The 27,831-nt window shown below is 43.0% G+C and overlaps 2 protein-coding genes across 3 annotated transcripts in view; one reads left to right on the top strand and one right to left on the bottom strand.

Annotated features, from left to right (window-relative positions):
* LANCL1 (LanC like glutathione S-transferase 1) overlaps window positions 1–9,779 on the bottom strand; it is a 25,825-nt gene extending 16,046 nt beyond the window's left edge. Inside the window, exon 1 of the mRNA XM_085299545.1 lies at window positions 9,732–9,779. Coding sequence (XP_085155671.1) covers window positions 9,732–9,779 — 48 coding nt within the window. The remainder of the gene's footprint in view (window positions 1–9,731) is intronic.
* Window positions 9,780–20,624: 10,845 nt separating this feature from the next.
* The window catches only part of CPS1 (carbamoyl-phosphate synthase 1), a 94,675-nt gene continuing 87,468 nt past the window's right edge, over window positions 20,625–27,831 (top strand). For both annotated transcript variants that reach the window (XM_085299303.1, XM_085299302.1), the window contains exon 1: window positions 20,625–20,747. In XM_085299303.1, the coding sequence (XP_085155429.1) occupies window positions 20,625–20,747 (123 nt within the window). The remainder of the gene's footprint in view (window positions 20,748–27,831) is intronic.

The following is a 27,831-nucleotide window of genomic DNA, read 5'->3' as shown; positions in this document are numbered from 1 at the left end:
GGGGCGGCGCGCGCGGCTCTGGGTAGCTGCACCTGTGGGGGCTCGTGAGGCGCGGGAGCCTTGTGGGGCTCGCTCCGTGGGGCCGGGGGTTGTGAGGTGTGGGAGCTCTGTGGGGCTAGTTCTGTGAGGTGTGGGAGCCCTTTGACCCTGTGGGGTGTGGAGGCTGTGAGGTGTGGGGGCACTGTGGGGTTGGTTCTGTGAGGTGTGGGAGTCCTGTGGGGCTGACCCTGTGGGGTGTGGGGGCTCTGCAGGGCTAGTTCTGTGTAGTATAAGGGCTTTAGGGGGCTAGCTCCATGGGGTGTGGGAGCTCTCTGGGGAGTTGGAGCCCTGTGGGGTCAGCTCTGTGAGGTGTGGAGAGTGTGAGGTGTAGGGGCTCTGTGAGGCTAGTTCTGTGGGGTATAGGGRCTCTRTGGGGCTAGCCCTGTAGGGTGTGGGAGCCCTGTGGGGCTGGCTCTGTGGGGTATAGGGGCTCTGTGGGGCTAGCCCTGTGGGGTGTGGGAGCCCTGTGGGGCTGTCTCTGTGGGATTGCGGCTCTGTGTAGCTGGCCTTGGGGAAGGGGGATGTTTGGGCCTTGTGGGGTCTCAAGGCTCTGTGGGGTTTGACCACAGGCTGAGGCCAGGGCAGAGGGATGCAGGATTCCCCTCGCCTGGTGGTCCCCACCAGAGCTGCCACTGGCTTTCCCTCCTGTGGTGCTGCGAGGGGCTGGGTTGTCCTCAGTGCCACATTTCTGGGCCTGGGCTTTTCTGCCCCTGCAGCACTGCACCCAGCTGCSCTGCTTCTGCCCCCGCAGGCCCGAGGTGACTGGAGGCCTGGACTGCTTGGTGGCTCGTGGTGGGTTTATGTCAAGCGGCTGCCTCATCTAGATGAACAAATGACCTTTTTCTGCTAACTGAGAGCACCCATGGAATATATTGGGCTCCTGTATTCCTGTTTGGGGTGGCTGTCTTATATCAGGGAGTCTGATTTTTCTGTCTGTGTGTCCATTCTTTGTTGCAGTTTATAAAATTGGAGCTTAAAGAGAGAAATTTATCCCTGGAGATGGTGGGAATTGAGCAGAGGAGAGGGAATCCCAGTGATGTTCACTTTGTGTTAATTTTTCACTCAGCAGTTCCCTCTCTGGTGATTTTGAGTCCTGTCAGCATTGTGTTGCATGCAAGGGAGGCAGACACACCGTGTGGCTTTCGTATTCAGGTAGGCAACCCCAGCATCAGCAAGTCGTGTGAGGTCTTCTGTTCATGTCTGAATTTAGAGCCATATATTACAGTTTTCTATATGTAGGTCAAAATGATAATCTCTGCCCTCCTTACCCCAGGCACAGTTTAATATTAACTCCCTGTGTAATGCACAGCATCAGAATTTTTCTTTTGTTCTTGATTCCTCCCGTATTTTTTTTTAAGTCACTTCAAGATGCTTCTCCTGAGCTATCCTGTCCGTACTTCTCAACAAACCCACCTGTTCCCTTGCCAAAGGATTGTGATTCAGAGTGTTATTGTCTAGATGGCTACAGTCARTTAGGTTTTGATGGAGTTGTCACTGCCCAGGATAAGTCCGGAGTGTCTCACTGTGGCTGTCACCTGGAGCCCAGGTAAATTATTGTTCCTTAATAACCTACCCGTGCAGAATAGGCGATGAAATAAGGAAAGAAACATGAAAGGGAAGCTGCTCCCATATTCTCATTAAAATCTCAGTCACTTCAAGATTTTTTTTTTGGTTTCCTTTAAAAAGGGTCATTTTGGATTCCAGAAAAAAAAAAAAAAAAAAAAAAAAAATGTTGAGGGGACATCTAGAAGCTTTGTGCGGAAGCAGTTGTCAGAGTAGAAATACATGGAATGAAAAAAGCAAGTTCCATTTAGCTCTTCTGGCTGTCCTATCACAAAGTTAGCCCTGGAAAAAATCTCAGTTTCTGAAGTGACTTAAAGAGCTTGGTAATGTGTTACGATCAGAGGTTAAAAAGACATCCCAATACCTTTTCACCAGTGAGAGAAGAACAGTATGTGATATTTCTTGTTCCACAGCATCAACTAAAGGACAAATCTTTATTGGATTTTAGCAGCATAAGGCACTGTGGTTCTGGCTGTTGGTGGTCCCTACTAGACTGCATGCATGCCTGTGAGCCCTGTGGTTATTTGGATGAAGTTGATGTTTCACAGTTCTCCCCAAAGAAAACCTCAGGATATCCGAGTGTCTGCTCCCTCCTTTTCCCAATGATGAGGTGAATCTCAAATCTCTACCAGGTGCTAGAGCTACATACAGACTACTTGGCATCCTGCCTGAGGACTTGCTGAAACACCTCATACCTGGGAGGAAATACCTTCTCCTGAAGTCACTGCCCTGTGTTTGTAGTAGGCATCCTTCAGTTCTCTGCTGTCACCTACTACCAACCTCCAGTCAGCAGATGGCCAGTGTAGGTCTGGTCTTGCAAGTGGCCTTTCCAGAACAGTGGTTCTGCATCTACTCCTTTGTACAGCCTTCCCCCGGGGTCAGATTGGCCCCAGACAGTGTTCTTCATGCTGTGGGCTGGATGGTCTTGGCACAGTAGTCTCGTAATAATAAATGTGAGGGTTGCCTGTCCTGCCTTTGCCACTGTATGCCGTATGTGACCAAGCTGTGGTATCTGTCTCCCTCTCTTTTCTTTGTTTTGTTTCTTTTGTGTGTTGGCTCCTTTGTGTTCAAGCTTCAGACAGCACAGAGTAGAAGTGTGAGGCTTCCCAGCTGTAGTCATTAGCCTCTCTTACACATTATTTATTCAGCAGCAGCATGGCAGAAGATACTACATATTTAGGCTTGATGTTTAAATTGTCTTAAGACATACTAATGATCAAAACCAGGGATACCCTTTTCCCCCTTTAAAATATGTTACATATATCAGACATTATTTCAGTAATATATAGTATTATGTAGCATAGTATACCATTTTATAGTATTGCACATAAAGCTATACGTAATGCAATGATAGTTCTAGAAACTTTACTGTTCTTTGATATTAGAGCCGTGGCTCAGTGTGTTTGATCTCGGTAAAAACTCAAACTTATATTACAAGATTGAAAATCATAGTGCCATGCCGAAGCTAAATAGACTTGCTTTTTGAAGGTAAAGCAGATGTTGTATCTTTAATGTTATGATGAAAAAATTTTCATTTTTAAAAGGACATCCAGAAGGGGGGAGGAGGGGAAAGTGTCTCTTACTGGATTCTTTCTTCTAGTTCACAGTGAGTATGATCTCAGATTGCACTGACTTTTTAGCCACTTCTACAAAGAGATCAATGTCTGGGTGTTGGCCACAGAAGCTGACCTAAACTAAGGCTCAAAAATCCGTGAGACCAATGAATGGAAGAAAAGTCCATCAAAGTTCTTAAGTAAAAGACAGCAGTGTGCCTGTGCAAAGGAGGTATCCAAGCACAAACTTCTGGGAGCTGTATGACTGTGCTGGGACATACTGCTGCACACRTTCGCTAGTATACTGTTCCCTGAGCATCTGACATTAAAGTCAGTATTTGAGGATTTCTTCTGAGCTAGCCTGCCTGATCTTACATGCTTGTATTTTGATTTACTGCATGTTAGTCTGGTTAAAGCAGTTAATAGCCTAATGATTCTGCAATGAAGTGTTTCCATGCTGGTAGCATCTCATTTAAACTACAGACACATCCTTAACTGCAATGTAGACACAACTTGTGTTGCAGTAGCTTTACTTGCTCTTCTGGGGCTTTGCCGCTAGATGCCCCTGTGGCATAAGCAGGAAACCTGTGCTGCCATGACACACAGAAAGCAGCTGTGTGCTGCTTAGTGAGATGTGTGGCTGTTTTTCCTACTATATAACTTGAACAAAGATCAGTGGTGCTGTGTGTCAGGCCAGATACACTGCCTCCATCTTTTATTGCTTGAGTTCTTTGGAGAAACGCACACTGCGATTCTCTCTCGCGTGTTGTCATTTCTTCCTTTTTGTGAGCCATAAGGTACCAGCTCCCAGCGCAACCCCCATCTACTGTGGGAATCCGTCTTTCCTCAGCAGAAGGAGAGCTTGGAGGGTAGACCTGACAGAAGAGGAGGTTGGTAAGGGCTATGTGAGGCAGGAGCAAAGAAAACAAAATAGAAAGCTGCTGAGGGCAGGCTTAAGCACTCTTTTTTTTGGTAGTGAGGTCAGTGGAAAGTACATCTGGAAGACAGTAGGGTTTTTTGAGACTGATACACTTCCATCCCTGGACAGGACTGACATTATGTCAGACTTCCTTTGCTATGCTGCAGTTGCTAAAGCAGTTCTGCTTATGGCAGTTGCATCTTTAATACTATCTTTAAAGTTTAATGCCAGGATTGGACATGGTCACCAATGAAAATGTAACGTGGGTACAGCCGATTGCTCAGCCTGATTCTATATTTGACGTCTGTCTGCCCCTGAATTCACCTTTGCACGTCTACAGTATGAGCAGTGCACAAGCATGACTGTTGACCTGTTTGCTTAGTGCTGTGAACAGTTTGGGGTGACAGTGACCAGCATGTTTATGATACAGAGCAATAAAGCTGGGCTTGACAGGAGATCTAAGGACTCTGCTGTTTAATCTGGTATCTTATAAAAGTACCTTATTCCTTATAAAGGAATATCCTGTTGCTCCAGGATATGCAAATGTTTTTGGAAGCTGGTAGGTATCTTGTTTTTAAAGGATCTTCAACCTGGAGTGTCTGTATCACTGGCCCTGGGACATGCAGGCAGCACTGCAGGGTCTATTCTGATCCAGCAATGCTTTGGCACCTGTGCTACTATCTCAGTACACATTCTCCATATCTACCACTATGGTAATAGATCTGCCTAGACTTAGTAGGTAAGTATGTGCTGTCAGGCCCCAGGCTTGCTATTCTGGTAGGTTTCATGCAACTCCTGTTTCTTGTTGCATTGGGCACTGTCTACAGTTCTTTGAAGATCACTCATTCTGGATTATCCCTTGGGATCACCCAGCTTGACTCCTGTCCTCTGCCCTTGTTAGGGTTGTTGCTGAGTTGAGTCAACCCTTGTGTCCTTCCCATCACCTGAGAAGGAGGTTGTGGCTGGCTCTGAGGGGGGACTTCTTCAGTGCTTCTCATCTTGAAGGAAACCAAATGGAGATTTGTCCRTTTTGTGAATATTTACAGCCAGTGTTTTCAGACTTAAGAGCCAAAAGAATTGTGCCTGGTGAGGAAGGACAGATTTCTATTCTGATGCAAAGCAAGTCAGGACAGGTAGTGCATAATCTGTCTCCCACAGCTTGGGGATTGGTTTTGATAATATCTGTGACTCAGTTTTTGGCCCAGAATGTTTCCTTGGAATCAGCATTCCCAGAAGCCTTTCTGTAGGGCTGATCAGTGCCAAATGGCCCTGTACTTACAGCTGCTCTTTCAGTCACTCTTCTCTCCTACGTCCGAGTCGGTAAGTCACATATCTACAAGAGTCAAGAATTCCATAGCGTCACCTAAGATAGTCCCTGTGCTAGTAACAGCTGTAAGAGTCTCAGTTTTCAACAGAAGTCCTGAGACAGCATCTAAATAAATGAGTTTCAATCCCACCCCCACATAAATATGTAGTAACACCTAATCAACCTAATTTCCTGTAGATTTTGATCTCCTGCTGGATACTGTAGAAGCTAACAAGCTGTGAACTTTCGCCAAACTCTTTTTCTAATGGTTCAGGTGTTCATGATAGCTCTCTTCTTGCAAAGATTTTAGTGTCTTGAGGTGCCTCAAATGCAAACTGTTCCTTGAAGCAAAGCTGAGGTTAGAATTGCATTGAACGTGGAGGCAGTTGGGTTGTCCTTTGTGACACACCCAACTGTGGAGACAGTTTTGTGTCTGAGCTGGGAATTTAACATAGGCATGCTAAAAGCAGTGGTAACTCTAGCCTTTGTAGCTGCTTCTCAACAGGCAGGCATTCAGCAGTTCCTCTTCTGTGGCTGTGGTTGGGCTTGCTGCTCTTAGGTGCACCACTACCACATATGGTCAGCACAAGAGGAAAAACATTCAGAAGGACTTTTCCCAGGTGATCCTCCTAAAGCTGTACTGGAGACAGAACTCCCTGTCCCCAGGGAAGGAGTTGCCCCTGGCTAAAACACTGCACAGTTGCAGGCTTGGATTTGCATCTGACCTTACAGAAGATTTATTTTATACATCAGATGTGTCCATAATGCTCCATCGTATTATTATTTTTCTCTTTAAAAAAGCAAGCTGCAGAGCTGAGGCTTTGGAGGGAGAACTCCTCCCTGCCTGGCCTGGGGCCAGCACAGCTGTCTGTCAGGCAGGCAGGAGCCTGCTTGCAGTGCCAGGATACAGGGCCACACTGTCTTCTCCAGGGGGTGACATCTCTTGATGGGTCGCTGCCTGGAATACAAGAACAGAGCTTACTGTGTGCTAGAGGGTTTCTTGCTCTCCCTATCTTCTTTATATTTTGCTGTATTTTTGTTTTCAGATGGGCTTTTTAAAACTGAGCCATTTAGAGTTGAAAAGGTTTCATCAAATAATGATGCTGCTCGAAGCCATAAGGGCTGTATTCTTGCTATGTTCTCAGCCTCGTGGCTTCCCACCTTGCAGCAATAGTATTTCATCTCGTTTCACTTTCTTGTGACTCCTCTTATAATGCAGATGAAAGGAAGAGAAACAAATGGCTTATAATATAACACCCTTCCTAAATACAACATCTACTCCTATATGTCTGAAGGTACTCCTCCTCTAGCATTTTGCTCTGAAATTAGCTGATGTCTGATTTCTGTGTCCTTTTCAAACTGTTTCCAGAATGTGTACAGTAAAAACAAGCAGTAACATTGTGCTTTAAGCAATGACTCTTGAAGAAGGCYCTTGAATTTAGGGGGCAGCAGTGTGCAGATGTTCGGCACTTATAATGGGTGTCACTCTGCAAATTACTGTGTACTCACTTATCTAAATTGGTTGATATTGCCCCCCTTAATGACTAAAGATACATTGACACGGTCCTTTGCAGGGAGGCCCATCCAAGAGGCTGGAGAAAAAAAGTCTGGAAAGAGAAGCTGGTTTATTCTGTTAGTAGCAGTGCTGTGCTCAAGCTGTGAAGGTCAGCAGCTTCTATTTATCTTGCACTAGGTGGATTTTGAACCCAGGCAAAGCAACCACAAGTTTGCCTGCAAAGGACTACATAGATTTACTGTAAATGATACAGATGTGGTTTTAGTGCCTATTCATTCCTCAGTCTTGGAGCAATACGATGGAAGTTTCCCGTATGTATTCTGTTAGGTGTGTATAGGATGGAAAAAGTGTGTGTAACATCATAGTATTTCCAGTGTGGAGAGGCTGAAAACTAATGACTGACAAAGACTAAAGAATTCYTCATTCCTTATTTTGCTCTTTGGAAAGGTCTGAAGAGTTGCACTGTGATATTTCTGGGGGGTGCAAACAAAGACAGGGTGAAATTCATATCAGTTTCCCACTTGACCATTTGCAAAGTGGGAAAAGTATATGTCAGCTGACTGGCAGGATGGAAACAAATGCTGTTAGGGACCTGTATTAGCTCTCATGTTTTCAGAATGGATGCTGTCCCGAAGTAGGAACACAGTAAGTTGAAGCAGAGATTTACTGTATCTTTAGAAGCATGTCATGGAACCCATTTCCCTGGAAAAGGCAGAATTGGCTCCAGAGGGCAGTCTGACTRGGCTGAGCTACAGGGTGAGATCTGCCTCATAGCTGATAGTGGGTTGGCACTTAAAAACAGATTTCAGGTTGCTTCACAAAATCTTTTGATATTTTTTTTTCCTGCAGGTTCTTGCTGTTGAAACAGCAGCCCCTTCTCCTTCTCCCAGCCAGTTCCTGAACATGCTTGTGTGTGTTTACTATGATATGACAGATATATTTTAATTAAGGTGGTGGTAGTAAATGGAAAATGGGAAGCATTCAGAGTGTACCAGCATGGTTATTCTAGCGGCTGGATTACACGGGTGAAAATGTTAGGGTAGGAGCTCCGAAGAAAAGAGCATACGTTGCTGGGATTGAGGTATGGTGGTAAGGCTCAGGGCAGAGGAGGGTTGGGGCAAACCCAGGAATTCAGATGGGTGAAAGTTTTGAGCCTCGTGTAGTCAGCGAAGTGAAAGTAGTTTGAGTCTTTTCCAAAGTCATACTAGCTCTGGCTCAGGACCAATTTCTCCTGCCACTGATGCTGGAAATCAGACCCATGCTGCCCAAAATGTGCTTCCAGATTCTTTAGAGCGTGCTCCTGAGGGTGTCACAGCTGCAAGGGGATTGCTAGGGGAGGAAGGGAAGGAGAGAGAAAATGAGGTTGTCTCGAAAGGTTAAATGTGATTTTTTTGGAGTGTATGACTGGCTGACTCGCTGACTGGAGCAGGAGAGGGAATATTTGTGTAGAGCATTCTTGCAGCTTTGCAGTTGATATCCCCTAACAGCGTTTCCATCCATGCTGCCCGTCGGCTTATGTATGCTATTTTCACTACAGCAGTTGTAAATGTTGTGTGCTTAATTCAAATAGCATTTTCTGTTTTTGCAATTTCTTCCTTTTTCAAAGCAGACTATGTGAGGTGCAGACAGCAGCAAGTTGTATCCCTGTTACCTGTGGGGCTTCTGTGTTGCTTCGAAGCATTCAGCAGTGCTTCTTTACAAAGAAGTCTCTTGATAAGCTTACTCCTAGGTCCCTGGTTTAGAGAATTCATTTTTTTTTCCCCTGCAGTCACGCTGTGACACTTCAGATGCTGACACTTCAGATGGTCACCTCTTCTCTTGTGTCAGCTTTGATATGTCAACCTTGGTGGTACTGTTCTRTAGTCCAAGAGACTCTCCTGCAGTAAGGGATGCATCTGATTTCTGGGCAGCTGTCCAAGCTGGAGAATACCCCAAGGTTATATTTGTAAGAAGCTTGTGTTACAGGCAGTGGATGCAGTAATATGGAGTTGTTCAGAAAAAGCAGCACTTCAAAGCATTTTTGTTCCATAACTGAGCAATTGTGGACTAGGTTTAAACCAGAGTTTCACTGACAAAATGTCATCGTATCGTGGGCGATAAATCCAGTGATCTTTGATACCTCACTATGTGAATACCCCCTTTTTAAGTGCACCCAATTCTGAGAGGTCCTGATTTTTCAGGCCTTGTTTCCTCCCTCGAGTCAGAAATCACAAACTGAAGCTGTTCCTGACCCTGTGGCCTATATATATATATAAGCCAACTCCTGATCTTTGCTGTGATTTCCTGAGCACATGCTATTGCCGGGGCCTGCTTGACCAGGTGAAAGAAATGAAAACTTTCCAATGTTCTTAGCTGTTGTGGATTTTATGAACTTAGCTCCATCTTACCGCATTGGATGCGAGAGTTTGATTCCTTTGGTTATAATGTATCATAGTATAGTGGAATCCTTAGTAAGTGGAAACAAATGAGTCAAGCTGATTTTACCAAACTTATGGCAATGGATAAATATGAAAAACAGTGGTGTATTTAAATGACTTAAATGTATACATGAAAATGAATATGTGACCTTTATACTATTCACCTGCACATTTAGACTACTCGTTTTACTAATACCTGATTATATTCTAATCACATCTGTAGAAGTAGTTAACTATCCTAACACTAAAGTCTGTGTTTAGACCTCTCAACTGAAATATGCACTAACAGCTCTTTTTTTTTTTTTTAAGTACATTTGGTATGCTCAGCTCAATTTTACCTCTTGTGGGGCTGAGAAATGAGAAAATGGTGGCAGGAATGTCAGCGTGCACAAGATCCTCAGGAAAAACACAACCTCACCGCATTCAAAGCGTACACCCCTGGCCGCACATGCATGGCTGTGGACATGTGTCCTCTCTATGGGTGAGCAATAATAGTCCTCGCTCAAAAGTGCGGACACTTTAAGGCACCTGGTCTTTGTGGGAGAAGCCTGTTTCTGGGGTTTCTTTAAGGAAAATAGTAATGTAAAGAGCTGTGTTTGGCGAGGGAYGAGTATAGCAGTATGTGTTGCTGGGTATAAGGCTTTATCAAGTGCCTCACATCCCCATGGAGGGTGATACAGTCTTATAATTATCTCCCTCCCACACTTGTAGTGATTCCTCACTTACTATTATACAGATACCAGCTGAATAGATGATGTTGGGGTTCTTTGGTTAGGGTCTTGAACACTTACATGAGAGCATTGATTACGTTTTCAAACCTCTTCGTTCTCCTGCCCTAAATACCATTTCCTAGTCTGTTTAAAAAAATAAAATAAAATAAAAGTCTTTGTTCTTTTTCTTCCCGGCTAAATGGCATTATAAAGACATATAGCAGGAATATGTTGTTGTATGTGAAGAGCTACTTCCAGCCTTAGTCCTGTATCTGCATATCWATCTGAATGCTTTACTGCCCAGCCTAGTGTACAGTGGCTAAAGCTTTTTATCTGTTTTTTTCCAGAGTAACTACAGGAAGAAAGAAAAAAAATAGGGATGAAGAGAAGAAAAAAGGCAAACATTTTGCAAGTCCTTCCAATCTGGAGCACYGGGTGTGAAGCAACAAGTAAAATGCTGATTGGTGAGGGATGCTGTAGTATGGTAAGAGGCCAAGGCCATGTTAGGTAATATCTGAAATATTAACACTCGCTTCCACCAAAACCAGGAACAGCCAGTACTGTGCAGACTGATGCTAAAGGATAAGAAACTAGATTGGAGAGAAATTCTGTGYATTCTGTTTTCACAGAGTAAAGACATATTTTGAAAAGTAAGATCAATTTGCWCGTATATTGTTGGAGTTTGGGAAGAAACTTTGTCTAGGAAATTTCCTAGACAATCTTCACAGTGATGTCTGTTGTAGTAAAAGAAATGTTAAAGGCTATTATTAGCAGGGTGTTTGCTGTCAGGATAAGGCAGATGTGGAAGACGGGGAGATGATACTTTAACCATACTCGTGGTATTAGCCCATAAACTAATAATTGGAACTGCTCGTATGTTTCAGTGGAGCTACTGTTTTCCTCAAATTAAGCCAAGCTTTAGCTCTGTTCAGTAATATGCTGGGAACAAGGAGTATCTTTTGTTTTCTTTTTAGTCCAAAGATGAACCCCAGCATCTGCAGCAATACAGGTTTCCCCCACTGTCCCACCAGTGACTGTTACTATGAATTCACTTTAGGGTGTCCAGCTGCCAGGAGCTGTAGTTCTAGGAAATGTGTGTGTCTACAACATGATCTTCTAATTTGGCATCTGTCTCTTCTGTTGGCTGCTTTGTCTCTCTGCTCAAATTCCTGACTTGTTTTCCAGGTCTCCCTAGACATAAATGTATGATCACAGACTGCAGGGTGGCCTGTGATGGGTCTGGCCAAGATCCTCTGTAGAGGTCTGCCAAGTGGTTTAGACCAAATGGTCTATCCTAGGTCAAAATGTCCATGAAAATAGTGTGGTCAGAGAAGTTTTGTTTCAGTAAAGCTGTATTTAATTGGAGTTAAATTTAGAGTCCAAAAGAAAAATGACAAAACTGTGCATTCCAGCGAACACAGTATGTGCACACATACGCAATTTTATGTGCATAAATTAGCAGCTCAGTTTATGTTGCAACCTTCATTCCACATAAAAACCCATTAATTTATAGTCTAATCAAGGACAAGGCAACTTTGTTTTCCTTTGTTACAGCAAACATACTGGGGTATGATAGTCTCTCAGATATTCACCCATGATAGGACTTCCACTGAACGAAGGAAGCGTAACATGAATCTTGAGCAAATGCAACTAATCTTGCATTGTAAGGTCATGTTATTTTTAAACTGTGTAAAGAATGTGTAGCACGGGGGAGAGAGTGTTTGTCTGTGTAGTCCTTTTGATTTGTTTTTCTTTCATAAAGCTGGTTTGGCCTTTTTAGTGATCTATGGGAGCAAACCACTGGAGTGTATGAGGCTATGGAATCACAAGGGGAAAGGGATGATTCTTAATCCTGGCCCTTCTTTGGAGAGGGAAAAAAAAAAAAAAAGGAAATATTTTTACAAAATGTCAGGGAATAAGAAATCATGCTGCCTTCCGAACATCTTCCAGTAAATAGAGTTCAGCTCTGGACTGAAGTCAGACACCCCAGACTCTTCTCTGGGTAGCTCCAGGACGCCTGGGGCCAGTGTCCATTAGTTGCATCAGCATGAAAATAAGAGTAATGTTTGACGTGCAGTGCTCAGCTGTGGCKTTGGGAGCAAACTGCCCTTTGCATAGTAATTATTGCCACGCGGGCTACACTCTTCTTGGCTGCACTCAGTTTTAGCTAAGTAAGGGGTTTTTGAAATTGGCCTTTTGGAATGATATCAGTCTCCCTCAGAAACTACAAGGGTTTTCTCTGTTACTTTGAAATCAGCTGATCTAAGTGGAGCTACTAATCCCAGTGGCAATGGAATTTGACCCATTTCCAAGACTTTGATTCTTTTTTTCTCTTGCTGAAGATAAGAAAAGAACCTTATCTTTGTCCAGTTTGGGTGAAGCTTGGGCTCAGTAGGGATAGCAGCTGAGCGTAGCCTGGGCTACTCAAACCTGAAAGAAAAGTTTAAACTCCTTGAAAATGGGTTTTCTCTAGCCTGAGAATGGATATAACAGTCTTGTTGCTGAGCATCCTACAAATCTTGCTGGTCAAAAGCCTGTCTTGACTACTGTAATATGTGAGATTTGGAGAAGGAGGGAGGTGCCAAGATGGGCAATTCAGAGTTAACAAGTAATTTGCCCCCCCCCTTTTTTTTTCTTACAAAAAAAAGCTATTTGAGACTTCCATGTGACCTTGATGTGAGATTTTTGAATTATTTGGTTACAGTTTCAAAATAAAAAGTCTTTATTATCTTTTAAAAGTATGATACAGGAAATTAAACTAAACGATCATTAACATTTTTGTGACCTGAATACCTTTGGTATTTGCTGCTCCTTGGGGATACTTTGTTTATTTTGATGTATGCTTCCTCTGTTTCATGAAACAAGCTGTTAGGTGCGAGGGTCTGTTCTTGCAGCCAAGTATTTACCTTGCAGAGCTAAATTACTATTAGCTGTCAGTTAGACTGAGCTAGTATTCTTGAAGAAAAATGTAAAACTGCATTTCAGTTTGATTCTGATGCTTTTTGCTATTTTAATTAAGAAAATAAAAGTTTTGTTTAGTTTTTAACTGAAACTTGCTTTTTGGTTTGTGTTTTGAAAGCAAAAATTGAATGAAAATTTCAGCTTAAGAGAACTAGTTTCTTTAATAAAAATATTTCTGCAGGAGTTCAAATAACTGCTTGCAATTTTTTATAAAATTGAATTTTTGAGAAACTATTTAAACATTTTTTTTTGACTGCAAACATAAGTGATACTCAGCTGGAGTTATGAAGATGTTTCCGTATTACACTTACTGTGTTTTTCATCCAAAAGTATGAATATATCCATGAGATTAGGTGCTTGTTAGCCAAAGACCTGCCAAAAATATTTTGAATTTTGCACTGTATCAAAAGCCTCACCAAAATGAGCTTTGTGTGTCTTATTCAAATAATATTTGCAGTTTGTGCTTTCTATTAATGTAAATCATCTCAGGGCTCAGATCTGTGAGTTAACTTCACCCAAGTATGCATGCTGGTGTAGGAGAGGACTGCAGGACTGAGACTAAGGAGTGAGATTGTTGTGCTGTTAAAAACAGATTTTTTTTACCTTTTTTTGTATTATTTATTCCTTTCTGCAGGGAGCAGTTAAGCTTCCATAGGATTGTAGCCATTCCTAGTGTAAGGTGCTAATCAGCAGAGATGGGTAGTCAGAATCTGTCCTTTTAGGAAAAAAGAATTTTGTGGAAAAAATGTAAAAATAAAGGGAGAAGGTGTAAGGCTGGGAATTGATTCTGCTGCATTTCAGGGTAATTTCTATAAGCCAGTTACAGATACCATTAAAATCTTTTATAGCTTTGTCTTTGGAGGCAACTGAAATTGCCCTTGTATTCTCTCCATATTTAACAGAGTCTTTGACTGGAAGGTAGAGAAGATAGAGGCAGGGAAACAAAAGCTAAATATCCAGCAGTGTAACTAGTGTGACATGAACTGGTCATGATTATGGTGATTGTGAGTTAGGTTTTTTTCCAAATGTTCTCCCCAACAATTTTTTCTTGATCATGTTATTCAACAGCTCTTTTTCTTCAACAGGAGGATCCTTCTCAGCAGCACTCTGAATTGAAAAGACTGAATTTTCTGAAGCTCTTCACAAGGTAAAATGGTTAGCATGAGAAAAGGGTGGAGTGGAGCCACGGATAAGCGTAGAGTATGCTACCCTGGCACTATTTTAGCCTGGTGGGTAAAACTGCATTTGAAATAGTACAGATTCCTCCTTGCTCTTGCTTATCTCATCACTAGGAATTGTTTTTATCTAAAAAATGAATAGTCCTAATGTATGTTTAATTACTCTCGACTTTTTCTCAGTTTAAAAGTCCTTTGCTCTTTGAGGAGTTCAGAATATAATAAAGTTTAGGGTGAACTCTAGGTTACTTGAGACATTGTCACATTTGATCTCTACTTTACTGGAAACTGGAATAGGTGAGTGAAAGTTCTGTTTAGCCTAATATATTGAGACCTATGGTAGAATAATAAATAAAAGAAAGGGCAGCAGTCAGCTGTACTTGGCTTTTGGAAAACAGTCARTCTCTATCTCTGAGGAATGAAGCAGGTGGATTTTTAATAAGGTTTATTTGGCTTGTTGGTAAGTTAGACAAACAAAGTAAGTGGTTGTCAGTGTTTATGCCACATGAAGGCACTCTGAAACAAGCAGAGAGCATGCAGACTTGAATGCATGCTGTTTACTCAATTTGACTGAGACTGAAATGGAAGAGGCATTGTTATGGCCAAACTTTGATCTTTTTAAAATCTGTGTGGCATATACTTGTGTCAAATACCACTTGGCAGGAGCTGTGAGATCCCAGGTGCTGCAGAATGGATTAGCCATTCTGCCAACTCGCGACATACTAACCTGCATATATTTTTCTGCCAGATTTCATGAGCTTTTTCCAGTCATATCCATGTGAATGTGTAGCATGGTTTGTGTGGTATGAATTCCCAACTGCAGGGCAGTGGCCTACCTGTCTTTCAAGCAGGTGTGTTGTTGAGCTTTGTGCATGCAGGACATCTGATGTTTCCAGGAAACTTTGCTTTCCATATGTGAGTTCTGTTGAATCAATCTGTGCAGATACAGCCAGTATTTGTAGCTGCCCAGGAATCCTGAATGAATATATGAAATCATCAAATTTTAGTGATGCAGAATTTCTGCAGATATGATCTGGCAAGACTTGAATGCACAATAACTTGAAATGTTGCTTTTTATTTACCTTCTGGTGCTGAATCCCTTAGGTTATATCCTAAAAATTTCTATCACTGCTACAAACCTTTTTTGTTTGTTTGTTTTGTATAGGAAGGCCRAAGTTCTCTGGTAACCAGCTGCTACAATTTGGCTGGACTTTAGGAAAAGGGGAAAATGTCAGGATGGTCACGTGGGTTGGTAAGGGTGAATCAGAACGTGGCACCTTAGTCTGAAGATTGTCTTTTGATCTACTATGAACTTCTCGTATCAAAATTTAAAATACCCTTTTTCCTAAACCCCCTCTAAGATAGGATAGAGTCGGGGCGGGAGGGAGGGGAAACATTCTGGCTGTGGCTCAAATAACAGAAGTCAAGAGATCTAAGGTGTAAGGCTTGTACGTGATTCTTATTCCATTCAKCTTCTGCCCATATATACTTCAGTTCTGAAAGTCTTGGCTTGTGGCACTCTGCATCAAGATTACTGTGCTGTTTAAGTGTTGTGGGCTTTATTCAAAATGCTTCATTTGATCTGAGACTGGCTCAGAGCAGCAGGTCTGAAAGTGTAACTAGCTTGCTTTCTCTCCTGAAGCAATCGGAGAGGATCAGGTGATGGGGGATGCCTGGATGCTSTCAGCTCATTTGCATGTGAACAAGGTAACTTACTATTTCCTTGTGATACATAGGGGGAAATAAACTGAAGTTATGGCCTCCAAGGTAACAGGGGTTTGATAGAATTGTTAGCGGGATGCTGTGAACAAAAATTAACTTACCTAGCTCAAGCTTATTGCTGTATCTACTGCAATGATCTTGTCTGATAAACCAAGACCTGATTAGAAAATATGTGGCAAATCTTAGCATTACTCAGGTGCTTTCTAAACTCTCCTCCCAGTTCCTTGGGGAGCAAGGGAAGCTTCCCTTGAGATTAAAGCCAAGGTTTCCAAGTCACTTTGGCATCCTTTCTGCTAGCTGTAGGGAAGGAGAATGGTATTCATATTGTTCCCCGTGGCTTCAGACAATTTCAGTTTTGGCACCTTCAGTTGCTCTACTTTTCTGCTCAGGGTATTTTTGGAATATGTTTTAGTCAGGGAAAGACAGGATGATCAGACATTGGACACAGTCTGACAGATGGCAGGAGACAGCTTCCAGAAGTATCTGAAAGACACTTGGAAAAATCTCCTCTTTGATCTCAGTTACAAGAAGGAGAGCCCAAACAGTTCACATGGACTGCTTGGTACACGGAACCCAATCCTAGTCTCAGAGGAGATTTGCACCTCTGGAGCCTCATTAGGGTGGAGGCAGTTACTTGGCACTTAGACTGAACCTGGACCAGTATGTCCACAGATTGACTCTAATCTCTTGTCTTTTGAATAATATTTTTTAGGAGAGAACTTGAAAATGTCAGTCATTTTATTGCAATACTTGTAAAAGTTGACATGAATGTGTAGACTGATCTACTAGATCTGTAAAGGTGGATGAGTAATATTAATATCAGATGAAGAGAGTAATTGTATTTCTCTCCCCCCTCTTTTGCCATGAACTTGTAAGTTGCACAAAATTCAGAAATTCATAGGATTCCTCTGTCCCCATTTTCAGAATTTCACATTGCTCCTTTCAGCATTAGGAGCTTCCATTAATTTGGAAAATTTCCTCTACATTCTTCCTGAGGAAAGGAGTTGCAGATTGTCCCAGCAAATCATGAATGGTGCTGGGCTAGGGAGCCCCTGCATCTGCACTGAGCTTTCTTGCTGGTTTCCTTCTCCTGGCCTTATTGAAAGGCACTACAGCAGTAGGCTTCTTGCTTACCTTAATTTCCTTGCTTAGCTTGAGAATTGTCATCCCCTGTGAAGCTGAGCAGTCAGAAATGAGCTAGCACTGGGACATTTAGTTGATGCCCTCCTGCAAGCATTAATTCTATATTGAGTCCACACAGCTGTAAAGCTGTGGCTGTGAATCGTTCATGGAATAAATCCTTGCCCCCAGAGTGGAAGCCCTTTCTGGGGATGCTGTGTGGTGATCATCAGTGAAATCATGCAGGAAAAAACAGTCCTGTTCCATAATCAACATTTGCCCTTGTGCTGGGGGCCTGATCTAATGATCTGCTGGCCTACAGCTATTACAGCGAACACTGCAAAAAGGCAAGTTTGCAGTGGGTGTTTCTCTCCCAAGAAGATCTGTTTAGCTTTGAGTGGTGACAATTTCTGCCCCCTTTCCCTTCCTTTGGCTAGTGACCCATTGTGTTCAGTTCAGAAGAAACAGAAGCAGCTCTCCCTCTACCCAGGCTGTTTGCTTTATGCTGTGTGCCCAGATTGGAAGAGGGAAAACTTGGGTTAAGAACTGATGAATAGTGGAGCTGATTTTTTGTGCACTTAGATGTGTGTGAGTGCTTGTGTGTAAGCTCTGTGTGTGTGTCTGCATATCTCAAACACATGAGCTCCGAGTTTCCCCCCTCTATCCCATGACATCATTGCTGGAAGTCACAGGATGTGACTAGGGCGGTAAGATAGTCTGGGATAGAGGAAGGCGCTTGCTGACAGACCTGTGCTTGAGTGCTTTGCTGAAGTGAGACCAGGGAGGGCCCGGGAAAGAGGGCCTGCCTTCCTCCAGAGCCCCTGCCCAAACTTCATCCCCTGAAGGGGAAATATGATTAATAGTGGTATACTGGCAGTCAAGAAGACAGCTTGTCAGTATCCTGGCTTTTAAGTGCATGCAATGTTGTTGCATCTACTTAAAATCGTTTGTGTCTACTTTCCTTTTTCCACTCTTCAGTGGTTCACTTCTCATTGATTCCCCATTTCTTACTTATTTTGCCTCATTTGTGCCATTTTATTTTGCTGGCCCTGAAGTGTCTACAGTTCATCACCCTTTTTAGCATGCCAGAAGTGAGAAGAATATAACTTTGAAGTAGTTTCCTGCTTTTGATAGAGAAAAATTTCTTTTGCCTTACATAGCAGTGGAGGCCTTGGAAATGAAGGTGCTTTGGACAGTGGAGGGATAACCTTCTTACCCCCAGGAGGACTTAATAAATCAGTTTTGATAATAAGGGAAAGCAGCAGGGTCAAATCCATAGCAGTGGTCAGTAGAGCATCATTGCTTTAACCTTGCTGTGGAGGTAATGACAGGTAGTAGTTTCTTGCCTATTGTTCCCCCATAGAGCGTTTAATTCAAAATATACAGCTGCCATATGAGCTCTGTGTATGTACTGCAGGCCCCTGACAAGCTGGCTCTGGTTCATGATGTGGTTACGTGTCTGTTGCTGCTCTGCTGAAAGGCACGGTCCTTTGTCCACTCTGTGTTCATGAATGGCTGCATGGTGGAAAGAAAGATTTGACTTTTAACTGGATCTGTTCCCTGGTCTGCCTCATTGGGCAGCTGCATTAAAACTCATGTGATAGAAAGAGGTAGTTAGGAATGTGCAAATAGAATAGTTAAACTGGCAGTGTGGGTTGATGCTGATTCAAATACATGTGTGCAGGTGATTTCACTGATATTGACAGAGAATAAAATAGGGTGCTGAATTTGTCCTTCAGCGTAGACATAAAGCAGGGCAGTACTTCTGATCTTCAGAGAGCTGCATGTGACATTCATGGCAGTGTAAAGCTAACATGTGAAATGTGACTTTGGAAAAAAGCTGGCTTCTGAATTGCATGCGAGAGTTCACATGTGTTTGCATGCGAACGTGACCTTTGTAGTAAAATGTACAGGTCTTTGTAAATCATTCATTTGTAAATTGCTTTTCCTTTTTGTATGTATCCTCTCCTGTCTGTATATCCAGCTTCAATTGCTAKAGGCTGAAGCCAAGTAAATAGAGGAATAACTAACACAAACACTTCTCAGTTCTTTATTTCTTTCTCTGCCAGAACTCCTTCTGTGAATCAGAATRATTGTCTGGTATCTTCTCGTAGAAGAACGACTGAGTCTTTGCTAAGCCACACACTAGTCACCAGTGAGCAGCAGGGAGCCTTGTTGGCCTGCTTCTCCCAGCTTTGCACACTTGTGAAGCTTATCTTTAAACTGTGAACTCATCTACACCTACTCTGTCTTCCACCCTATCTCTGTCCATCTCTCTCTCTCTCTGTCATCTGGATCCTGCCTTTTTCCATGTGTTTCTCATCCAAATCTGCAATATGCAATCCATCATACAAAGCCTATTGCCCTCTTGTCTTTGTGTTTTATTAGGTACACTACTGTTCAACCTAGTGCTGCAGCGAGCTGTGTAGGAAATACTTTCATGTGCTACTGGCATCAGTTTTGACTGATCTTGAGCCACTGTATACAAAGAAGTCCTAATTGTTACTGTCAGATTAAAAAAGGTCAGCTAAATTTTTTAGAGCAGTATGTGTTGAGCTGCTCAAAAAAAGTCTGAATGTCTTTTTTCTCTCTTGGTGCTAATTGAAGCTTTGATCACCTGGGTTTTGAAAGATGCCTTGCCATTTTAATTCATGAAGGAGAATAATGTGCATTCTTCTCCCACAGCTTGTGTGTTCATTAGACATTTTCACCTCTGGCTAATGAGGAACATGATTCTTTTTGAAGACTATTGTGTGGAGTTATAGAAAATATGTGATAGTTATCAAGGTCTGCAATCAGTTAGGCGACAGCATATGGAACAYTTTGTCTCATTTCAGCTGCTGTCCATTGAAATTTTGCCAAAAGGCTTATTTCTTTTACAATCGTTTTTTCCTGGCAATGTCCTTTCTATTTATTTGGGGAGAGGCAGCGCTTTGGGTCTCCAGATGGGGCTTCTGGTGACTATGCATTTTCCAAAAACAAAATAAAAAGACCACAGCTTTCCACAGAATTTAGTCCTCCCATTTTGCTTCTTTCATTACAAGTAGGTTTGTAACAGTCTGACTGTCCATCTCCCTAATGCGTAGACCCCAGATTGCACGCTGGAGAGCACTAGAAAGCATACTACAAACAAAAGCTCTTAATTTACATGGGCTGCTGCTAGAAAAACAAGTGGCACTCTTCCTTGTGTCCTACGGAAATAATAACCCAGATGTTCGTTTCCGTSTGTGAAGGATGGTTCATGGCTGTGGGTGCAACTTCTCTAGCAGGTTTTGCTCTCCTCCTGGAGACAGAACTAGCATCTGACCTGTGATGCAACCTCTACAACAGTGCTTAGATACCAGCTTGAGGAAAAATGTTGCAAGGACATCTAAGCAGGCGCTCCTCCAAAGAGGGGCAGGAGGAGGTGGGGCTACACCGAAGACTTTTAATGACAGAATGAATGGGAAGGCGTAGAGCATTACTGTGCAGTCGGTCCGGCATACCGACCGTGCCTCTGGTTTCTGATTCCTGTAATCTGCAAGAGTGCATYGTCTGCGCCAAATCTGGAAGAAACACGTACAAGCAGATTTTTGTTTTGTCTTGTGTTCTTTAAACTTTAGTTACCCATCAGCAAGTTGCAAGATGACAAGAGTTCTGACAGCTTGCAAAGTGGCGAAGACTTTGAAAGGCAGATTGGAGTTTTGCAATGTGTCTGCTGATCACTGGAGTTTCACAAGGACTGGTACCAGGTTGTTGAGCATCAAGGTAACAGCAGCTAAGCTACCGTGTCTCTAGGAGATGTGTTTGGCATGCTTGGAGATAGCCCACCGCAGATAACAGTGCTTGCTTAGACATAAAACTGGACAAAAGGGAATTTGTCTGAACCCTAAGCAAGGGATTTGCTTGACGAAAGGGCTTTATTGGGCAAGCAAATACTTGTTGTGTAGTCTGGAAAGGAAATTATAAGATAAATTCTATGAAAAGGTGGAAGTTCATGGTCTCTGTTAATTATTATCCGATTTTCTTCACGAGCATCCTACCTATCTGATTTTCTTCACGAGCATCCTACCTTTCTATAGGGCTGATAGCAACTCCTTCAATCCATGTCAGCCTGAATCAGCGAGGTATTTAAATACAAGTGTAAATTTAGGCATGTGAGTAATCCCGTTGGGTCCATATAGGACCATTTTCAGTGTATCAGAAACCAAGCTAGCTCTGAGACTCATCAGAKGTACAGTCAACTCTCTGTGAATACATCAGTGTATCAGCCTTTCATTGTAGTTACTGGAACCTGTTAGTTCAATTCTCCAACTCTCTTCTACTCCTCATTACAAGAGCTGCATTACACCAGCTTTGTCAGTGTAACTCAGGCAGTTGCAGCAGAGCACAGTGGTGAAGTGAGACCTTCTGCATGAATTGTGTAGCACTGGTGCTATTTTGACATCAGAGACAAAAAGGGGACTCTTGGACATGTATTCTGTTGGATTAACAGTTTGATAGAATTAGTAGCTTGAGGAATGAGGTTTCARTGGGTGAAGGCGAAGAGCTCCAGCAGACTAGGGCTGTGGTACCCAGTGGATGCTGCTTTGTACATTGGGATGGGGTAGGAAACTGATTAATACCATTTCTGTCCACTGTAGATTCAGGTTTCCCTTACCTGTTCCATGGCCACTGATTTCCATGAGAAAGCGGATCTCTGAYCTCCTGACAACAGACCCATTACATCTTAAAACAAAACTTGACTGCAAAGAAAAAATGAAGATGGAAAGAAGCATCCCTATTTTTCTTGTCCSTTCTTTCAGCATGCGAGTTCTCAAGTTCATTTTTGGCTCACCTGTACTTGGAGACAAACCTTTTGTTTTAATTGGTATATTTGCTAACAGACCGGTCTTCTCCTCCCTGAGAGTGTACAGCGGGCATGAACTGTTATCTGGTTCACCATGCCGTAAAACACAGCGATCATCTTCCTCCCAGCAGACTGATCCTGATTGGCAATCAGATCTGGCTTAGGAGGATGTTATTTCTCCTTGTGATGACAACCGGAGTCTTGCTCATGAATTACAAACCCATCATGATTGCCAACCTCCCCMGGGGCACCATATGAAGAGGAAGAAGAGTGCAGTTGTGTATGGAGGGGATGATACAAGTTCTGATATGGGGAGCTAAGTTCCTCCCCAAGACTGCAGATACTTTGTTCCTCAGGCTGTAGAGGCTCTGGTGGTCTGGCACTGACCACTGTTTAAACTATGTCAGAGCCATCAGGTGGGAGAGTGCCATTTCTCACCTTGATTCTTGCAGGATAGGCACCAGCTTCTCATCACTGGACAGGAAAGTGCCCCTCAGTGTGACAGAAGAAAGTGTGACACAGTTCTGTCCATCTCTTTTCTGGGCTTAGTGCTTCAAACTGAAGTGGTATGGGAGGGGAAGGAGAAAATTGACTGCAAGTGTTGCTTGATCTGTGGAAGCTGTGAGTGCAGGTACTGCACTGAGAAATGCTGTTGGCAGAAGTCACTGCATCTGGAGTGTAAGAGCCCAGGGTTCGTACTTGGTAGCTTGGTTTATCGCTGGTGACTGCCTGTAGTGTCAGTATGCCAACACGTACGTTTGTGTCTCAGAATGGGGATCTGTGCAAGATACACTCAAGTTCACCAGGGTTTTAGAAACTGTCCAGCCACCTAAGGAGGACTGAACARCTCTGCTGGAACAACCTCCTGGCTTGTCTCTATTGTTTTTGATACCTAACTAACTGTTTAGAGCTGATTCTGTTATTTCTGCTGTGCCCTTTAAAGTGCAATAGTTGAAGGCTTGTGATGCAATGAAAGGTGAGTTCAAAAACACCTTACTGTGGCAGATAGTTGTAACTGCAGACTAAAAGGCAGCTTCTGCCTGTAAAGATCTGTGGCCTGTGGTTAGGACTGCTGGTTCAGTATTTGAGAGCATTTTTATTTATACATTCCAGATAATTCTGGTAGGCACCTGAAGCTGGCTGGATCTGATGTACTCTTCTACCAATGCATTAGCATCTGAAGTTTGGATCTATTGTCTTAAATGACAGATTGATGATGTTAGGTACCTCTTTTGTCACTCATTCAAGGACTGCACAGTGGCAGACCTACCAGGTCATAGCTCATCRTGCTGTGGCACCTGATTAAAAAGTTTCTTGCTCATGCAAAACTGCTGCCCTACTCCAAAGCAGTTACAGTACCAGCTGCTCTAGCGCCTACCTTGTTCTGCAGTTGTAAAGCTGCAGAATGATTGCTTGAAGCCAAAGGCACACCCAAGCGCTAGCAGAAGGCAAAGAGAGCAAGTGCCTGTTTTGGAGACAGTGCCAAGTGACACCCCTGGGAACTATTTTAACTTCAGTCCCAGCAATGGCATATATACCCTGGGTGGATCAGAGCTAACTGGGCACTGTTTGTACTTCAGGGTGTGTTAGCACAGGTAGCCAAGTCCCACCGTGTGTCAGAAGTGCAGTGTCTAGGGGAGCATTTGTATCTGCATTGTGGCTATCTGACCTGGTGCAAGCTGCGGTGCTGGCTGGCTTGCCCCAGAAGTGTCTGCAGGTTTGAATTTAAAACCTGGGAGCATGGGGCTGCTACTTTAAGGCAGTGTCAGGCTCGTATACCACTATCCACAGGACACGCAGAAGCAGAAGTCAAAGAGCTTCTGTAATATAGATAGGCAAGCAGTAAACCAGCAGGCCTGAGAGAAAGTTTAGGGATAAGTGGTCCTAAAAGGCCAACCTGTTGCATAGTTTTGCTTAAGAGTATAGTAGTTAACTATAACTACGTGGGACAAGTGACCAAATGAAGACTTATGACTGTGCTTGATATTCTGTCCATTGTTACRGGTAACGGATATTTGTAGGAAGGTAGAGAAGGAGTGAAATGCACAGCWATTAAGATGTGTGGGCTAATGGCAGTATCGGTAATGATCCCTTTATTGTAGGTTTAAATGAGTGTTTAGTTGCCTTTAATTGCTTTTTCTCAGTGGGCTATTTTAGGGAGCATAACAAAATACAATTAAAAAAACTTCCTGATCTATGTATAAGCTAAGCTAAGTATTAGAGAGCTGAGAGAGAGGTGGTGGTTTTAGCAGAAGAAGCCCTAATAATTATTCTCCTAGGACTGTTTTCTGTCCAGTTACACCCAGCATGTGTGAGGAAACATCACTTTAGGTGAGCAGTCGGAGATAGTGGGACTCGCAGATCTGTTTCCCCCTTTTGCATCCATCCTTTCCTCTGCAGGAGAGAGGCAGCRTCCTTTGGGGAATGGGGACCCTTCCCTGCAGACTGGGGCTATGTTTGCCCACAGAGAGCAGGTCCGAGAGCCCTCTTGACTTTACCTGGGAGAAGGAGCCTTTGGTGAAGCATCTCCGTGCTGAAGTGCTCAGTGTAACTGCTTTCAGGATAATTGAGCTTCTTTGTAATCCAGAAACGGGCAGAGAGACTGCAACTCGAAGCTCAGATCATTTAATGCTTGTCTGAGGCCCATGTAGTTAAATAGGGATGTAAAGAGTAGTATGAGCAATAAATAGGTGGCTTGTAACCATATAGCTGGCTCAGTAAGGAGGGAATTGGGAGAGTTATAAAAACCACGAGGAGCAAGCTAAAAGTACAATTAGAAAATTTCTGAGCACTGACTGTAGAGACTATTTCAGATAACTGTAAACAGACTCCTCAGATATTATATTTTGAAGCAGGTGGAAAGTGGCAGAGAAGAGCAGCACTCTTGCCTCTGGGCTGCTGTGTGGGGACACTTGGTCATGGGCTGTGTGAGTGGCAGCAACGTACAGCGTTCTCCTGCCTGTACTACAACCGCTATAGATGGCAGGGAACAAATCTTCTTGGCATTGTTGTGAAGAGCCTTAAGAAACAGAAAGTTTGAGTTGTAGGAGCTGTTAACTTTTCTACCATAGCACCTGCGCTATCTTTCTGGCTTTTTTTTCTCTTTGGTTTTGATGATAAAGGAACTAACCCAAAACTTCTCACTAAATTTAACCTAAATGTGAATCTTCTTTTGATATTAAAGACTTTGACTTGGCTTTTGATTCATTTTTAATTCCTGCCTTTCTGCTTTTCATAGCTTCAGCCAGAAGCAAACGTGCTAAAAAAAAAAAAAGGTTGGCAAAAGAAGACCTGACTGTGAGCAATGTCCAGATAGATTTCCAGCCTGTGATAGTCTAGTGCTTCCAAGAAGAGAKATTTTTCCAGCAGAGATAGGATTGTCCACTTTGTTGTTGGTTATGTGGTCTTGAGAGAGTGGATGTAGTGCAGTCCTGGGTTTCCACTGTAGAAGAAATCTGGTGGGGTTTGGCCTCTTCTGCCATTTTGATATGTTGGCTGTTGTGCAGCCAACTAAATGTGTTTTGTGTCTAGAAGTGTTGTGCTGTGTGTAATTATGTCTCGTCTTAGAAAGGAGATGTTTTATCAGCTTCTTACTGGAGGGAAGTAAACTGGCCAGCAATGAAATCAAGCCCCAGCTGTGCCTGTGCCATACACCAGCTCTTGTCCTGGCTTGTGTGCTTGGTGTCCTCCAATAGCTCAGGGTTTAGCTTGGCTGTGCCAAGGGGGTCTGTGAGATGTCTTTGGAGAGAAGCACTTGGGAGCTGCTTGACTGGTTATTACAGGAGGCAAGTTTGAATTCCAGAGGAAAAAAATTACCTGTTCCGTTTTCAGAAAAGAGGTTTATAGCAAGCATGCAGTAAAAAAACAAACTGTACTGCAGATCTTTGGGGATTCTGCAGATCTGTATCATCCATCCTGTGATGATACAGGGATCATCATCCCTGTATGGGAGGGCTGCTAGAGCAGAGAATGCAGCTGGAACTATATTCATCCACTTTTTGACTGTGGGTTTTTTTTTTTTTTTTTTTTTTTTTTTCAACTGCCACAACATATATATTTTTTTTTACTTCATGTATGAAGTGCTTAGTGCAGTGAGACCTGAGCAAGTTAACTCTTCAAGTTGTTTTGACAATATGCATAAAAGCTACCTATACTGTGGGAAGAGCAGTCACCATTTCTCTTGGCCATCTCCATCCTCAAAGCTCTTGAAAAGCCTTACAACCTCTCCAGAGCCCAGGGAGTTGTGTGCTGAGGTGAAGCTGCTGGTGAGTAGGAAGGAGAAATTGGATTGTAASTGGTGTATGTCACAGGGGGTGTGTGTGCAGGAAACATTTTAGTTGAAACTACAACAAAGATTTATTCTGTGCTACATAGARATGCTTCTGAAAAGCATGGAGACAAAAGGACCTCACAGCAGCTCTTTTGTTTGTTATTATTACTACTACTACTATTATTATTATTTTATTTTATTTTTTTTTTTAGTGAAAATCTCTCCCAACTAAGTCCAGACTGGGTCAATTGGCCTTTTTTATAGCCTGTAAATCACACTTCACAATTAAAAACAAAACTGAAAAGATAAGAGAGGTTGGCCACTTAGGGATATGGTAACACCTCCGCTAGAAATGTAAGCAAGAATAATTACTCCAAGAATGCTCAACAAACAAACTGAACTCTTAATTAAGAATAATAAATCAAGGAGGGGAGGGAAGTATTTGAATGTCTCTCCCTTGCTGTAACTGAACATGCATGCAGTTTATGACTGCTCAGGGATGTCCTTCTGCATTACTTGAACAGAACGTAGGGGCTCTAATAGTAGAGCAGTGCTTTTGTTCGACTGAAGTTTTCTGCACCAGTCTGGTGCGTACAAGAGCAAGAGGCCTGTTGTGGGGAGGAAAAGACATGCAGATTCCTATCAACTATTGCAATGTGAGTGAGGCTTGAAGGTCCTGGTAATGGTGCTGGATTTTGGCCCTCAGGAGCTAGGTGGATGTTAACTTTTCCAGTCCTTCCACCGATGTGGACTTTGCTTCCTGGAGGAGTACCTGCCAGGTAGATCTTGCAACTGTGGCTGCAATTCAAGGCAATTACCCCAGGTTGTGCCAATGTGTGGCAGAACTTACCTGAAATGGAGTTGGTATCTGGGTGTTGCCAACTTGCAGGGGGAATCCATCCCTGGAAAAAAAGGCTGGGAGAAGCAGATTCCTGAGGTCTACTTTTGATGCCAGTAGCATGAGCTGGATTTCCAGGAAGGCTCGGAAAGTGCAAAGGTCTGGTCCAAAACCAGTCAAGGCACCCAGCTGACCTCTTTGCTTTGATTATGCTTTGAGTGTGGCAGCTCTCATGAAGCAGCTGCTTGTTTGCAGACACAGCCTGTGGCCCAGAGGCTGCTGCTGCTCTTGCTTCAAAATCCCTTTCAGAAAGAAGCATTTTCCCTGTGCCAGGGAGGGTCCTTCCTTTGGAGGAGTCACTGCTTCTCGGAGGCATTTTACAGTGAACAACTTTCTCTGATGAGAGGCTTGGTGAGATCTGGGAGCTGCAGTTTCTTTTTGAGCTAGATCTAGGAGATTTAGCCACAAAATCTGTGTTTATAAGTGTAGAGGGATTTCGGTGTTGTTGACTTTCCCACCCTATGGTTTGGAGAGGCTCAAAAATGATGGCTAAACCTGTTGAGACTGACTGGATGTTTGATGCTAATGAAGAAAAAATGCAAGGCTAAAGCCATCCCAGATACACAGAATTCAATTACTTCTCAGTGTGGTTTGTTTTTTAGTGTATTTTGCAGTACATTAGTAATTGATCGGCACAGTATTTATAACTGCAGAGAAGCTCTAGATGAATGTCTGCCATGATTGTTACAAAATGTTCAGTTCTGGGAATGAAATTTCTCCTCACTGTGATTGTTCATCTCATTTACAGCTAATGGAAAATAGCTCTTCTGCTCCTTGCTGCAACAAATTGATCTTGGTTCTTCTCTAAAAATCCCAATATGAAGAATTCTTCTGT

Source organism: Rhea americana, unplaced genomic scaffold, assembly GCF_003343005.1.
Source record: "Rhea americana isolate MKP2758 unplaced genomic scaffold, rheAme1 scaffold_15, whole genome shotgun sequence".
Lineage (NCBI taxonomy): Eukaryota > Metazoa > Chordata > Aves > Rheiformes > Rheidae > Rhea > Rhea americana.
Note: the sequence above shows the minus strand (reverse complement) of the source record. Positions and strands in the feature narration are given on the sequence as shown.